The following is a 15,924-nucleotide window of genomic DNA, read 5'->3' as shown; positions in this document are numbered from 1 at the left end:
TTTGTGAATAGAACATTTATTTTGCTTTTTCTTCCTAACTGCTGTCTTAATTAGCCAGTAAACATAATGCAGAATTGGCCTTAATCCTGATTCATTTTCCTTTGAACATTTATCATAAGTTTATCTTAAAATAACGGCATGGGAATGTAGTCACCATATTGTCTGAATCAAATATGGACACTCAGAAATTAGATTTTAATTGGATTTGAACAGACCAGTGGCAGCCCTTCCTTTATTCTATCTATCTATCTGTCTGGATTCTCTGTTACAATGAGTAGTTTTATTTACCAAGAGTTTGAATAGGCTGTCCTATTCAAGCTGGTGTAGAGACAGCAAATAGCATTCCATATTGGCTTAATTCCTGCTGTATTGAAATGTACAGTTGTTCTGAACTATTTTAGGAAGTGTTGGTTTTGAGACTGGAAACCACACACTGTGCTAAAACCAAGCAGCCTGTTTGTGTGTATTTCAGGAATACAGAAAAGGGAAAATTACTGCTTTCAGGACTGTTTCACATGTCTTTCCCGAAGTAGTAAAATCCTCGTGCTCTGACTGTAGTATTTCCCTTTCGTGTGCTTAGTTTTTATCATGTCCACAACTCGTACAAAAACATGGAAATTCACTTTCTCCTCTTGACTGAAGGTATTTCTTGTCACCTGAAACTTAAGAAAATGTATGATACCACAACTTGAAGACAGTTTTCTTGCTTGCATCCTTGGATATCTTACTACTGTACTTTGCCTATTTTTCATCCTTATTGTTCTTATTCTGTTTCTTTCACTGCCTTCACCTTACTGTCTTCTGATTTCCTTTCTTTCCTTCTTATAGGCTCTGATGTTCTTTACATTGGCCCAGTAAAAGGTGAGCCTCATGTGGATAGGACTTTTCTCTCTTTTCTATTTCCTGCTCCTCTGATCTATATGAATCTGAAAACCTATGTATCTTCTTCATTACATTTTGACCCTATGGGGTCCCACAATGCCCCTAGGCATTTGTTACAAAATTTGTGATTTAGGTTCTAATTTTTTTCTAATTGGGAAAACTGTTAATAAATATTAAGTGCTGTTGAAATAACACATTGTTTTAACATTCTATCAGAAACAGAGTGTTAGACATACAAATTATTTGTATTTCTATACTTCATATATGTGATGTAACTAGGAAGTAGAGTTTTACAGATCATTCCTAGAAATCCCTGTTATTTTTGAATGGAAAAATCCTGCTTAATTGAAAGTAGAGCCTAAGTACTTCTATCACGTGTATGAGAACAGTCCTGCTGGATCATAATAGAACCAAATTCTTTTTCCACAATGCCTAAATATACAGCAAGATATAAGGGCAATAGCATCCTCCCTTTCATGTATCTCAGCAATAAGTACTGGGAACCACAGTGTCCCTGATATTGGAAGTAGTGCATGTGTAGGAGAACTAATAGACATGAACAGCTCCATATCCCATTTGTTTGTTTGTTTGTTTAGATTTATAAGCTGCCCAGTTCAAACAGTGTGATTCTGGGTGGCATACAGCATAAAAAACAAAGAATAAAGAATAAAGAAAACAGCATATAACAATAAACAAATACAATCTATAAATATGAAATGGTGAGCAAGCACATAACAAAACAACCAAAAGGGGACTCTCACTCAGCTGGCCCCTAATGGGTGAGGGAAGAGCTGGGTCTTAATGGCTTTCCTAAGAGTTGGGACCTGAGGTATATTTGGGGTGGGGGGTGACTTTCCAGAGAACTGGGGCAACCACAGAATTTACAGTATTTATCATCTGTCCTGACTTTTGAGGGCCCTGAGTGACTAACAACATAAAGTTAAAATCAAAGTAAATTGGTTCAGTCTCTTTTTAAAGCCATCTAAGTAGCATCTAATTGTAGCTTCCATAATTTAATTATATGCTGTTTGGAGAAATTCTTTGTTATTCCGAATGTCCTACCATTCAGCTTCATTGAATGATCTAGGTTCTCTTATTACAAAAAACAGAATGGAAGGGATTCTGTCTGTCACATAATTTATTATATCTTAATCACATATGTGACTATTATATCTTTCTGTACTCAACACTTTCCTAAACATAGTTCATGTGATCACAGTTGAATTTAAACTTTTTGGAAGCTGTGTGGACCTCATATTCACATGTTCCTCTATACCTGACATGCAGTGTTGGAATCCCTTCTTACATCTGCAGCATTCAATAAAAAATGTTGAGTTCTGGAGTTATATGGTATTATAAGTTCTCTTCTGAATTCAGTGGACTAAGTATGGAATACTAATTTCATTCTCCCTATCTTTCTCCAATTTAGGAAGTGTATATTCAAGTCCAGGGCTTTATAGCAAAACCATGACACCAACTTATGATTCTCATGATGGGAGCCCTTTATCACCAACTTCAGCTTGGTTTGGAGACAGTGCTTTATCAGAAGGGAATCCAGGTATACTTGCTGTCAGCCAGTCAATCACCTCCCCAGAAATCTTAGCCAAAATGTATAAGCCACAGTCACTTCTGGATAAAGCCAAGATCAACCAGGGGTAGGTTTAAAAATATTCGTTTTGGAGCTTGTTTGTGGGAAAACATGGCTTTGTATTGACTGAGCTAGTATTTTTTTTTCCTCTTATGGAAGATGGCTAGATTCTTCAAGGTCACTTATGGAACAAGATGTGAAAGAAAACGAAGCTTTACTTCTGCGGTTCAAATATTACAGCTTCTTTGATTTGAATCCTAAGGTATACAATTATTTTAACTAGAATATATTCTTCAGGATTTTCAGTACATGTATATGGGTTAGAGACCGTAGTCATGGGTGCATACTGTGATCAGTATAGAACTTGGATTGTAAGCCATAAAAAGCAAGATAAAGTCAAGTAAAGCAAATAATTAATTCAAAACACAGTTACAGTAACAGAATAATAAAGAACATAGAGGAGTATTTAAGGGACAAAACGATCAGTGTGTGAACACTAATTTCCAAATGTATATTTAAAAAGCTATGATTTCACTTGGCACCAAAAGATCCATAATTTCAGTGATCTCATAGCTTCCAGGGATAGGACAGGACAATCCAAAGCTGGATGCCACAACAAGGCCCTCTTCCACATCCCCATGTAATATGCTTCTCCCAGCAGTGTCATGGGTAGGTACATGCTTGGAAAATAGTCCTCAAGTAATGGGATACCAATCTGGTAAGGTCTTTAAACATTATTAGTGAAACCTTGAATTAACCTGTAACACAGGCAGGAAGAGCCATTATTTTAGAACCAGTGTTGTGTGTGTTTTTGCAGTCTGTTCTGAATATGTTTTGCTGTCATATTCTGTACTAATTGTACTACCGAGATCTTCAAGGGCAGTTCCATGCAGAATGTGTTGCGGTAAGCCAAACAAGATGACATCTAATATGGACTATTGTGATTAGGTGGTTCTATGCCATAAAGGGTTGCAGGTTTCAGACTGGGCATAGCTGGCCTAATGCACTTCATTGAGGCTTGAATGACAGAGTGTGGCAAGGCTACACATCATGCTCCCTCAGGGAGAGTGCAACCCCTATCCAGAGTCAGAAACTATCCCATCCTAAAAGCTGGAAGTACCACTAGAAAGGCAAAGATTAATTCTGCCTCAGCTAGGAAAAGGAAGATTGGAAAAGAGATGACTTGAGGATATTTGGAATAGATAGCATATTTAAATTACAGCAGTGAAGCTGATGACTAATCACTTACGTTTGTACAGTATTACTTCCAGGAGGGAAGGACGTTTTGTGTCAGAGCCCTGACTCTTCTGACATTAAATGGCCTACTGTATTTCAGAGTGGCACAGCATTTGATCAGCAAGGAGAAATGAAAACTTTGTAAAGGGTTTGCTGATAATTTTGCCAGGATTTCTGGTTATGAAGAACTATATGCTGTCCTTAGGATGGGTTATGAATCAATGATTTGGTTATGTCTCAATAGTATGATGCAATCAGAATAAATCAGCTATATGAACAGTCAAAATGGGCTATTCTTTTGGAAGAAATCGAGTGCACGGAAGAAGAGATGATGATGTTTGCAGCTCTGCAGGTAGGTGTTGGGGCTGAAGATCCAAGGCTCTTTAACTCTTGGTTGTTGCCTTTCGGTGAGTCCATAGCAAATGCTGAAATCTTTGATGTACTCAATTTCAGATGTCGCATGTATTCTTCTGGGAGTTAGAACATTTTGTCCTAACAAATGTTGGCTTGTTTTCTGTCTGTAAGGTTTGCTTGAACCTTTTTAGGTTCAATCTAAAATAGATTTGTCTCCTTTCAACGTCTCATGCAAAGGAATTTGGGTTCTTTTTTAACAACATGTTTGTATCTTTTTATTAGCTTTTAAGCAAGCAACAAGTACATTAGGTTACTGAACCACAAGATTCTGGCCCTGAGCCTCTCAAGCAGTGGTGATAATTCCTGGATTTCCCAGAAATATCTTTGCCCCTTCCTCCACGTTCTCAGTCTGCAGCACACTTGGCAAACAAAGTTATAAACACATTTAATGCATTTCTTACTTTACTTTCTTTTTCTCTTCTAAAAGAAATTCCTTTCTATACCAGCAGTTTAAGGTGTCTCACACTGAACTTCTTGTTTATGGTCTCTGTACCACCTGGGAACTCAAAACCTCCTTTGGATTATTAGAGTTCTCTTGGTGCAACATCATCTTTTGAGACCAAAACAGCTGACATTAATTATATCTAGAACTAAATGAAGTTTTGATGTCAAAGCCACTTTCAATCTCTTAACATTGGCCATCTGTGTAAATGCTCAGTGATTAAAAGAATCATAGTTACCGATAAGCAACTGTTTGCTATCTCCAGCTTCACTATTGATACCGAAGCATCAGTGGAAACAGAATTGGCCTTGTATAAAAAATTGGAGGGCTTTATGTCCTTCAAGGTTCTCTACTGACTAAAATAGTAAAAGTTACTAGGCTCTTTTCAGGTTAATGTAGATACGTATGTGTTTGGGAAAAAATGTAGACATAAAACAGCGGTACATACCTGAGAATATTCTTCTACAAATTTTTATACTCAGTGTAGTCTGCCAAGTGAAGGGACTATTCTCCATGGAATGAGTCCTTTCACATAAAGAAGATTATGAGGTCCAGTTTTTGTTCTAAATGCTCATTGTGTAAGTGAAAAGGGAAAACTTAAGAGATGTGAACCTGGTCATATGATGTCTACTGAATCAGAAGCATTGAGTTTTATTTGTAAAATGAATTCTGCAATAGGAATTAGCTGAGTAACGAAAAATGTACCACACTTGTCATCTTCTGGCTGTTAATTAGATTTTTAATTAGATATGATACCAAGTGCTATGAAGGCTGTATTGTACTATCACCAGTTTTTGAGCAGATCAGGAGGATTTTATAGCCTTTTGCTTGTATTAGTATAAAAGAACAAGCTGCACGTTAAAAGGAAAAGAAGGGAAAAGCATGTGCAGATGGTGTGGCAGGAAGAAACTGTAACATACTCATGTACCCCAGCACCAGGCTTCTCCTATTTTACTAGGAAGTGTTAAGCAATGAGTATTGGGCAGAAAAATCTCCTCATTACAAAAGTAAGGAGGAGAGGGAGGAAGAGACAAAATATTTTGAAGCATTAGTTATGGTCACCTGGCTATAATACGCTATTTCCTCAGGGTTTCCTTAACAATACAAGAGCCAGTTTGGTGTAGCGGTGAAGGTGCTCAAAGTTCTGTGAGTTCTAGGTCTCCTGTAGGCATGAAAGCCAGCTGGGTGACTTTGGGCCAGTGACTGTCTTTCAGCCCAACCCACCTCACAGGGTTGTTGTGGCGGGGAACACAGGAGGTAGAAGTATTAGGTATGTTCCCGAGAGAGAGAGAGAGAGAGAGAAAGGCAGGGTAAAAAAACACTAGTAGTTTTCAATTACTTTATTTCAGTACCACATCAATAAGTTATCGATCATGTCATCTGAAAATCACTTGAATAACAGCGACAAAGAAGTCGATGAAGTTGATGCTGCCCTTTCCGACTTGGAGATTACTTTGGAAGGTGGGAAGACCTCCACAACTCTGGTAAGAACTTAACCTTTTCCCCAAGAATGTGACACCAGTAGTCTAGAAGCCATCAAGCTGCTGGTCATTCATGGGCAGTTTGAGAGCAACTCAAGCCGTGGACTAAAAAAAGTAGGTTTCTCAGAATCCAGAACAAGTCTGGAGCAATCTTAACAGAACTTGGTAGAATCCTGCTAGCCCTTTTCATTGCCTGTTCACACTGAGTTGGTAAGCTGCTGCATAAGATCATTGGGAATCTTCAGTAGAGTACTGAACTGACAGACAGCAGATTGTCAGGGTCCACTAGCAAGCTCTCATGGTAATTCAGAAAATGAGCATCTGGCCTACAGATGCTACAGAAGTCTCCACTTTGCATGCCTATTTGAAACATTAGCACAGAATATGAAAGGACTTTCTGGTTAAAGCAGTGAATTAATTCCCACGTAGGTCCTCCTCTTGTTATTTCTTGGAGACATTTTCTTGCAAAGCAAGGGACCTGAGACACAGCCCCTTAGAATCTGCCCTGTGCACGCGTGGCTGCAGTGAGTGAGAACTGTGCTAGCCGTGGTTTCCATAGCTCCATTAATTTCAGTGGGATTTCTGAGAAGGCTTTTCTAACTGGGTATTATGTTGTTTAGTAAACATTTGGATGAAACAGAGACTTGGTGCCAAAGTATACATCTTTTGGGTTCGTTTATACAGTCCAGTTTCAGAGTTTGTCCTTTAAGGGCACTTATGCTAAATCAGCTGTGCCAAGGAATTTTAGGGTATTTTTGCCAAGCACGTCCTTGTGGACTCTCTTGGACTGTTCACAGGTCATTTGTTTTTTCTTTAGAGCTGCAGCTTCCACCCCCTCACCCCCCAGATGAACACCCTATTCTCTTGAACTTTTTTATGCACGACTGCTTACTTAAGATGAAAGAGTGATACCCTTGATGTGTTTGTCAATTTTTCTAAAATGTGTAAACAAATATCCAGGACATCTGTAAAATAGGCAGTGGGGCTGTGCACAAGTTTCAGTGGAAGGCACTATCTGTCTGTGTTTCCTAGGATATAAAAGTTTTGCCATCATTATTGTTGTTATAAACCTGGAAGAAGACAGTTGCAAACTACTTCTGAATTGTGCCAAGAAAATTACATGGTCTTGTCCATGAAGCTTCAGTGTAAAGGAGATTTTGATTTGGTTAACCTGCTAAATTTTTCTATTCTAATACCTGCTCCTTTTCTTTTCCACATTTCTTTTTAGCAACTTAAAACCTTGAGCTCAGGAGACTGTAGCAGAATTTGTGGTTGTCCCAGGCAGGGAGGCAGATGGTCAGTAGAAGATGTTGAGGGTTCTTTATAGAGACTTCAGATTATACCTGCATGATATGAGGGAGTTTGACATCCTGTCCCTCTTATTTAGTGAAGTTATTTAGATAAATGGATGATATGGCAAGCCTTATTTTTAAAAAGCTTCCAATTTCCATCAGTCCAATACAATATGGGTCTGAAAGCTAGCTTAGCTGTGACTCTTAAGTTTCAGTCAAAATGAATCCTGCTCTCTTACCAACATTGAGAACTCTTCTTTAGAAATGCATACATATTTGGACAGATGAAGAAAGAAAAATATCATTAGCTAAGCAAAACATAGCTCTGCATGCAGCTCAGTGGAATTCCTTTTTCTGTCCAAACCTTAAAGGCCACTGAAATCTCTATCCATAGAGTTACAGAATTTCAAGGAATACTCTTGTTAGCAAAGGCTATTCTTTCCTCAGCAAGTGAAAAAGAATGAACAGGGTCAGGATAGAGCGGTTGAGCCCATCTGCAGACTTCAAAGCACATGGCAGAACGAGGTCAGTTCTTTTAAAAAGAACAATTATAAATCTAAATATAAGAATACATATCTCAGGTCCTCATTATGGTGCCCAGGGGCTTGAGGATGCTCACATACTATAGATCTTCCATGGGCCACCTGGCTCTTTGTCTCATGAGATCAACTAAATGGGCCTCATAATCTTTCATAGAAAATAAGCCCAGTTTGGAAACATGCTCACTTCTCGGGGGGGGGGGGGGGAGTCAGGAGAGAGCTTGTTACTCAGTAACTGGCTTGGTCCTCCCATGAGAGCCCTTTTATGATTGGGCAAACTGCTTTAGGCAGCTATTTATTGAAAGCACATGCTTGCTCTCAAAATCCCAGATGTACCCACCAGCCCATAAATGTTAGGAATATCTAGTCTAAGAAACAGGCACAGTGATGAAGAAGCTTTCAGGAGAAGAAATCTCCCCCTCCCCCACCCCTGGTTCTCTTTTTCCTCCTCCTTTAGCAACTTCTTTCTCTTTGAAGAATTTTTCTTTCTCCTGTTGGCTTTCCTAGCTCCAGTTTTTACTTTCATTATTGGCTTGAAGAAAGCAGTGTAAGTCCTGCCTTCATTCTCCCTCTCCTCTGTTTTTTCCTCTGAAGAATGTAATGGGCTTACTTAAAGCCCAAGGGCCTTCTAGGCAAGGAGAATGAAGAGGATGTTTATATTACAGGATGAGATTCTGTTGCTTGCTACCATGCAAGATAAAAGCTTAATATCTAGGAGGTGCTGAGAATTTTGACAGGTATCTAGGATTGCAGTTACGCAGTAAGTGCTGCACTTGTGACTCCAGGTTTGACATATCCGATTTATGTTAAAATTGTCCCAAAATATAAACCCATACAGGTAATCTTCGCTTAACGACCATAATTGGGACCAGAATTTCTGTTGCTAAGTGAAGTGGTCATTAAGCAAATCTGACCTGATTTTACAACCTTTTGTGGCAGTCATTAAGTGAATCACCACAGGCGTTGAGTGAACCACATGGTTATTAAGCGAAACACGCAGTTCCCCATTGATTTTGCTTGCCAGAAGCTGGCTGGGAAGGTCGAAAATGGCAATCACATGACTGCGGGGATGCTGCAACAGTTATAAGTGTGGGGACCGGTCGTAAATTAGTTTTTCAGCACCGTTCTAAGTCTGAACCATCACTAAACAAATGGTTGTTAAGTGAGGACTACCTCTATTGCTAGATCTTGAACAATGTAATAAAAAATCCCAAGACAATAGGCCAGGCTAGATTAAAGTTACTGCACCCCTACTTTAGGGCACATGTAATTAGGTTACATTAATAATTAGTTTCAAATTTATATATAATTAGCTAGGAGTTTCATTAGAAAGATGAGATTTATTTTTCATTTGGATCACGAATCATGGACCAGATTCCTTTAATGACTGACTTTGTACTGTAAACAATCTTATCTTGCAGTTCACAACTGCATGATAATGTTGGATATGTTTCACCTCTTGAATAAGTAATGGTGATGACTTGAGATTCTTGATCCACATATTTTTGAAGTGAGCACATGTATTAAAATATGCCTCAGAATCTTGCACACAGGTTGTCTGTGCAGAAATGATAACTGAGTCCTGGGTAGTAAAAATGAATGTCTGCTGTACAAGAAAGTTGAGGAGTCTTCCTTCCTTCTTTGGACTAGTCTAGAAAAACAGATAATTTATCTTTTCCAGAGACACATGATTTTCTAGAAATCTACTTAGGTTTATTCCTATAATTCTTTTTAATCAAGTCTCTTCTTCCTCCTCAACCAAAAACATTGCCTTTTTGTGAAGGAACTGTACATCCATTTAATCAGCTAAATTGATGCTTCCAAAATGGTTTGCTGTCCCAGCGTTCCCTTTCAAGAACCAATTTCAGATCCTGGCAGATAAAATATAATGGCAGCTGTCTTGTTTACAGGGTGACATCACTTCAATCCCGGAGCTAGCAGACTACATTAAAGTGTTCAAGTAAGTACTGTCTGGCAGTCTGGAAGAAACAGCACAGATCAATGAGCTTTATAATAAATAAACAGGTGTATAATAAATGCATCTCTCTCTTTGTCTAGAGCAAGGTTTCTCAACCGTGGCAACTTTAAGATGTGTAGACTTCAATTCCCAAAATTCCCCAGCCAGCTTGCAGACTTAAAATCTTAAAATTGCCAAAGATGAGAAATGCTGGTCTAGAAACTTTGTCACTTTCACTTTGAAACTTGGAGCATGTTTTCTTAGAAAGTAGAATTTTTTGTTAGATGCTTTAAAATCTTACCACTCCTTTTTAGAATTTTTCTTAAATTGCAGGGCTTAACCTTCAAATACATAAAGCCTGAAGAATATCTGTGGTGCAGAAGGCATCTTCCTTGCCAGTAATGACCAGAGTTAATCTTTGTGTATTGATTTAATTTACATTCTCATGAATTTTACTTTGGGTAATCAAGTAATTGGAAAATATAAAAATGCAATCATTTGTGACTTACTTGATTCCTGCATTTCATCACTTGATGCTTTGGTCAATAAGGAGTGAATGTCCTTTTTCAATTCCTGAAGTCAGTAGTTGGGCTGGCATTTTCTTCAGTTGCCCTAGAAGTAGGGATTGTGTTGCATAGTTTGAAGTATTACTCAAGCATCTTTCCTGGATTTCATGAGTGTATAGATTGATAATAAATGGGATTCCAGTTAATCTGTTCTATTTACACTGCCAGAAAAGGCAAGCTTTAGACTAGCTATGCTGCTCTTTAGTCAAGGTTGTTTTTACTTTTAAATAAGACTTTTTATGAGGGGAAAAAAGGGGGAAGAGTATTATGTTGGATCAGGACATGTGGAAACTGGAAACAGTTTCGTCTGGATTTTGGCTAATATTTTGGCAGGCTTAGCTGTCTGTTACAAAGGAATATCCCACCATTCTAAGGATATGACATGAATTTTGGAACTGGTACAAAGGCATGTGTTGAATTTTGCAGAATAGACAGAGGAAGCAAAGCACAGTTGTAGGGAAATAGCATAAAAACATAGGCTGGGCTATAGGCATTTCTGAGAAGAACTCCAAAATAGCTCTGGCAGTCCTGGTATATACTACTGTATAGGCAATTGTTTCTCCCTTTCATTTTCTTTAAGTGGGGAAGATAAAGCTGCTCTTCCATTTGTTACTGGGCATTTCCTTTTGATAACTCCATTATATAATCTACCACCTCCTAGAGCTACAGTTTTAAGGTGGATCCTATTTTAAGGCAGTTAGAATGTTTGGGTAATGATTTGATTTCCAATTGCTTAGTGAAATGTCCATGGGTTGTGGCAAGTTGTTCTCTCTGTGCTTTACTTACCTCAGTGAACTTTTGCAGAGATGAAGTAGGCTACATCCTCTGCACTAAAGGGCTTATGTTAGTTGTGAAACAGAAAGCAGCCTAAAATTTTGGGTCAGAAAATCCCTACATAAATCACACAGTGAGCCACAAATATAAGTGTATTTCTCTTATAAACAATAGCATTTTGCAAACTTCCTGTCTTCCAGAAAATATTTTCATACTGCTTTATCTGTCAAGGATTTCCTGCACATCTGTAATAGCATTCTGGAATGCATTGTAGGAGACATAATTATTTTGCTAAAATGCTGCTTGTGGTTTTTGAAGCTCAGGTATTATCAATTCATACAAGCTGCAAAAAAAATTGCAGCCTATAGTATGTGAGTCAATTTTGCTGCAGTTGCATGTTGTGTAGAGAATCAGTAATTGTAAGCAAGCTGCACTTTTACAAAGTCTTGTATAACATTGTTAAATTCCCATGAAGAATGTCTTCTCCTCCTCAATATAGATATCCTCCTGTCTGATCTGCTATTTTAACATAATCACACTGTTTTTGATGGAGTGAAATCTTGTAAATGTGGTGAAAGCAATGGTCCTGGGAACCTTTGCCCCTCTGGGCTGGTGCACAAGTTGTTGCCAATTCCTGTAACAAGATACATTAACAAAAATCATTCATGCGCTTTTCACCTTGAGGCTGGACTACTGCAATTTGCTCTACATGGGGCTGAAGGAACCAGCTTGTATAAGTCACTTTGATCTGAGCAGAGAATTTGTGACCCTTCTGATTTTGCTAAAGTCTAGCACCCAGCAGCATTCCCCATCTTTGGCCATACTAGCTGGGCAACTAAGAGTTGTGATTCAGCAGCATCCAGAGGGCCACATGTATGTGTGAGGGCAGGAGTGAGAGGCTGGTGCAAACATGCCCCCATTTCATTCAGTCAGGTTGTCAGTGGTAGTAATAGTCTACTACTTTACAGGCCAAAGAAGCTAACACTGAAGGGTTATAAGCAGTACTGGTGTACCTTCAAAGACACATCTATCTCCTGTTTTAAAAGTAAAGAAGAATCTAATGGGACTCCAGCTCATCAGATGAATTTGAGAGGTAAGGGAAAAAATGCAGCTTTGGTGATCTCATCTCTCCACCATTGAGTTACATTTTAAATTTGCTTATTTTGACATTTCTCCGAACCTGGGATAAGATACAAATATTTTCTTAGGCAGCATTACTCCAGGATGACTGCATCAACCAGTTCCTTCTCTGTCTTCTCCCTTGCTGTAGGACAAGAGAGAGACAGGACTTCTTTCACACCAAATTCTGTGGGTCATCAGAATTGGTAGATGGGCAGTTTGCCTTTTGCTGCACAACCAGGGACTTGGGGGAAGAGGGGATTAAAATATTCTGTGGAGCTGCATGTTCCTTCCTCAAGTATAACCCCCCAAAGTGGTCCACTGATGGTCTAATGGCAAAACTAGATGCAAAATTCTTTGATTCAACAAAAAGTTGCCTAATTGCATAATGTCTGTCTGTTCAATGCAACATAGTGTACAAAGTACAAAGAAAAAGGAAGTGAGAACCAAAAAAAGGACATTAGCTCAAAAATTACAAATAATGTTTTATCACCCAATAGAACATCCTTTTTTAAATATATTTTCCTCCCTCTGCATTAGTGTGCTGAGCATATACACTTGTGCCCACACAGCTTTATTCAGATGGGGACAAGGAATTTATGCTGCATGGGACATTCCTCTGGCTACCAGCTCTGTTTGTATTCTGCAATAAGCTGTTCCAGTTTAATGGATTGTTCAATAGGCACTACTGACATTCATTTTTAAAGCCTTCAAGGCAGAAGCAGAGAGACTGCCAGATGACTTCAGACTACAACTATGAGCTGGAGAAAAGAAGCATGGAATACCTTTTTCGGAGCTTTTTAACAAAACTATTGATGATGGAATTTTAAAAGAATCCTGCTGGGAGAGCTGAAATAAGGCTGAAATTGTTTCCAAGAAAATGAGTTATTTTAGAAAGATCACTGTCCTTTATAAAAGGGTGCATTAAAAATCTTATATTACATTCCTGAACATTGTGTCTCCATTCCCCAATATCCATCAATATCCTTTGAATTTTGGCCATTGAGTAGCCCTCAAAAGTACTATACTTTTGAGAGATCCGTTTAATCTCCAAGATTTAGTAGACAAGCACCTCAAATGAAAGAGCAATAGTACAGTTTTCATCCTCACATTTGTAGGAACAGGGGTATTATCTAAATTTGGCAGCCCCTGGTTCCAACAATAATTTATCATGTTAAAATGAAAAATAATGTCATAGTTAATAATCAGGGCATAACAATGCATCTTTTAAAAAGCTGTATTATTTCAAGAAAGGTAAAAGCACAGTGAATCACAACCAAACTAAAGATTTAATGATTCATTAAAATTTCAAAGATGGTTGACCTTTCTTATCAGTTTAATATCTCAAATTCAGGAACCTGCTCTAAATGACTTCAACTTACTAAAGTTAAATTGAAACCCTCAGGAAATGTATTGGTTTTGGAATGGAAGACTAACAGAAAGAAATCTTCCATATAAAGAATTGTCTCTGAGTTGGATGGCATTTCTTGATAATAACAAACTATAAAATGTGGTCCTGGTTGTTTTACTCAGAGAACTAAATATATAAGAGAAATAGCTTGATATCCCTCTTGAATATGGATGGTGAAAGTATGAGTGCTTAGAAAGAACTGTTGTCCTTATTTAACCTCCCCCTTAATATTGAGATATGGCACAAGATAATTAAAACAGCTTTAAAAGCTGAAGTATCGGCTGCATCCCTAAACTCATTGGCCACATTTTTGCTTAGGATTGAGTTGATTTGTGTCCTGACTCCTACTGAGCTAAATAGGCATCTGTGCTTATACGTGTTGGGAGAAATTTTCATCCATAATTTTTACCACATTTTTTAGTAAGGAATCAACAGAAGCTAACTTTTTATTATGTGCTTAAATCTCAGTATTTTCAATATCATTAGAGCTAAGATAAAAATTCACTTTTTTCGCTACTCTGCCTCGACAAGCTGGCTGCTTGAAAAATGCAGAGCACAGCCCTGCATGCCAAGCCCAAACCTTATCAGACCCCTCTGTCCAGACAAGCCAGCTTCTCCTGAGCAGGAAAAGTAAGAGTTTCTGGCTTAGTGGTAATGAATGTGACAATTTAATAACTGGTTCTTCTGGACTGGACTAAATCAGCTAGATAATACCTCTATTCAGGGACTTTGCTTAGATGAAACTGCTCCCCAAAGAGTCTAAAATCCCATTTAACTCAAAGGACCCATCTATGCAAATTCCAAATTCCCTCTGCAAGCACTTTTGATTTCAGTAGAACACATTCACGCATATGAAGAATTTGTGATCAATGAAGTACTCCTGTAACATTTAAGACAGCATTCAAATAGATACACGTCTTATTGATACACACACAACCCTATAGTATATTTGGTTTCAGGAACCTGTTTTGGGGCTCTTCAATCTCTTAGTAAGTTAATGTTTCAAGGAGAGATTTTTATGCAATTCCCTTGTTATGATGAGATTATAGAAAATCTTCCATACTATGTTACTTCAGAAGTGAAAACAAATACCTTGTGAGTTTCTGGATGCTTAGATTGTGGTGGATGTCAGTACTGATCAAGGAAAATTTCAGTGCTGTGATGGATAAATATAGATTTGGATTTATCTATCTATCTAATTTATCTCCTCCCATCGGAGGACTCTGGGCAGTTTACAACAATCGATTAAAACCATCACCATAAATACAAAGAGTAAAATACAGTAAAAAATAATATAAATAGAGGTAAAAATAATTATAAAAAAAAGTTTTCAAATTATCAACTTGGAGCAACTCATTCACTAAACACAAAATCTTATATTCAGGCAGGGGAGTTCTGATAGTCCTCTTTTTATCAAAACAAATAGCATTAGGCTAATAGTTGTGTTTTTTTTTCTTGTTTAAGATGAGATGGTTGGCAGGTATTTAAGTCTGAAAAGACAGAAGTAGCATCAAATTTTGTCCCATCCCTCTCATAACCAAAGGAAAATTTCTCCAGGCACTGTGCAGAAACATATTGTGTCAACAGCTAAATTTTTATGTAATACGTAACATCTTCTTTTATTATAGGGTGTGAGGTAACTCCTGATGTCAACATATCTGGACAGAAATTTAACATAAAACTTTTGATTCCTGTTGCTGAAGGCATGAATGAAATTTGGCTCCGTTGTGATAATGTAAGTTTATATGAAATGCCAACAGAAGTCATAGCTGATTGTGCAGCAGGAATTGGAGCATGCACCAATTCTTTCCTGGGATCCACAGAAATCTGAAACTAACCCTGCACGTAGCATTATGGATAAGGAGATTGTAAGGGGAGCCAGTATTAAAATAGGTTGCTTTTCTTAACACCAAACTCACCTTAATTCTTTTTAACCTTGACGTGAAGCCATTTATGGTGAAGTATCATTAGTAGGCTGATGATACCCAGTTGTATACTGTATCTCCACCCTGGGCTGAGGAGAAGATACAGTGGAAGTCTTGACCTAGTGCCTGGAGGCTATGAGGGACTGGATGGAGCAGGCTCCAACTGAACCCCAGCTAGACGGAGTGACTGTTCGTGCAGAAGCCGTCTGTTCCAGGCAGTTCAAACTTCAGCTTGAGATGGGGTGGCACTTCCCTGAAGAAGCAGATGTGCAGTCCGGGTGTCCTTCTGAACTCATAG

At 38.2% G+C, this 15,924-nt stretch overlaps 2 protein-coding genes across 4 annotated transcripts in view; one reads left to right on the top strand and one right to left on the bottom strand.

The window, feature by feature from the left end:
- The window catches only part of PTGER2 (prostaglandin E receptor 2), a 449,149-nt gene that overhangs the window by 161,829 nt on the left and 271,396 nt on the right, over positions 1-15,924 (bottom strand). The window lies entirely within an intron of this gene.
- FERMT2 (FERM domain containing kindlin 2) overlaps positions 1-15,924 on the top strand; it is an 87,379-nt gene that overhangs the window by 55,632 nt on the left and 15,823 nt on the right. For all 3 annotated transcript variants that reach the window (XM_063290536.1, XM_063290538.1, XM_063290537.1), the window contains exons 5-11: positions 2,312-2,537; positions 2,630-2,732; positions 3,951-4,058; positions 5,912-6,046; positions 9,785-9,834; positions 12,140-12,264; positions 15,330-15,436. In XM_063290536.1, the coding sequence (XP_063146606.1) occupies positions 2,312-2,537; positions 2,630-2,732; positions 3,951-4,058; positions 5,912-6,046; positions 9,785-9,834; positions 12,140-12,264; positions 15,330-15,436 (854 nt within the window). The remainder of the gene's footprint in view (positions 1-2,311; positions 2,538-2,629; positions 2,733-3,950; positions 4,059-5,911; positions 6,047-9,784; positions 9,835-12,139; positions 12,265-15,329; positions 15,437-15,924) is intronic.

The sequence above is a fragment of the Candoia aspera genome, chromosome 1 (genome assembly GCF_035149785.1).
Source record: "Candoia aspera isolate rCanAsp1 chromosome 1, rCanAsp1.hap2, whole genome shotgun sequence".
Taxonomy (NCBI): domain Eukaryota; kingdom Metazoa; phylum Chordata; class Lepidosauria; order Squamata; family Boidae; genus Candoia; species Candoia aspera.
This window is presented reverse-complemented; position numbering and strand designations above follow the sequence as displayed.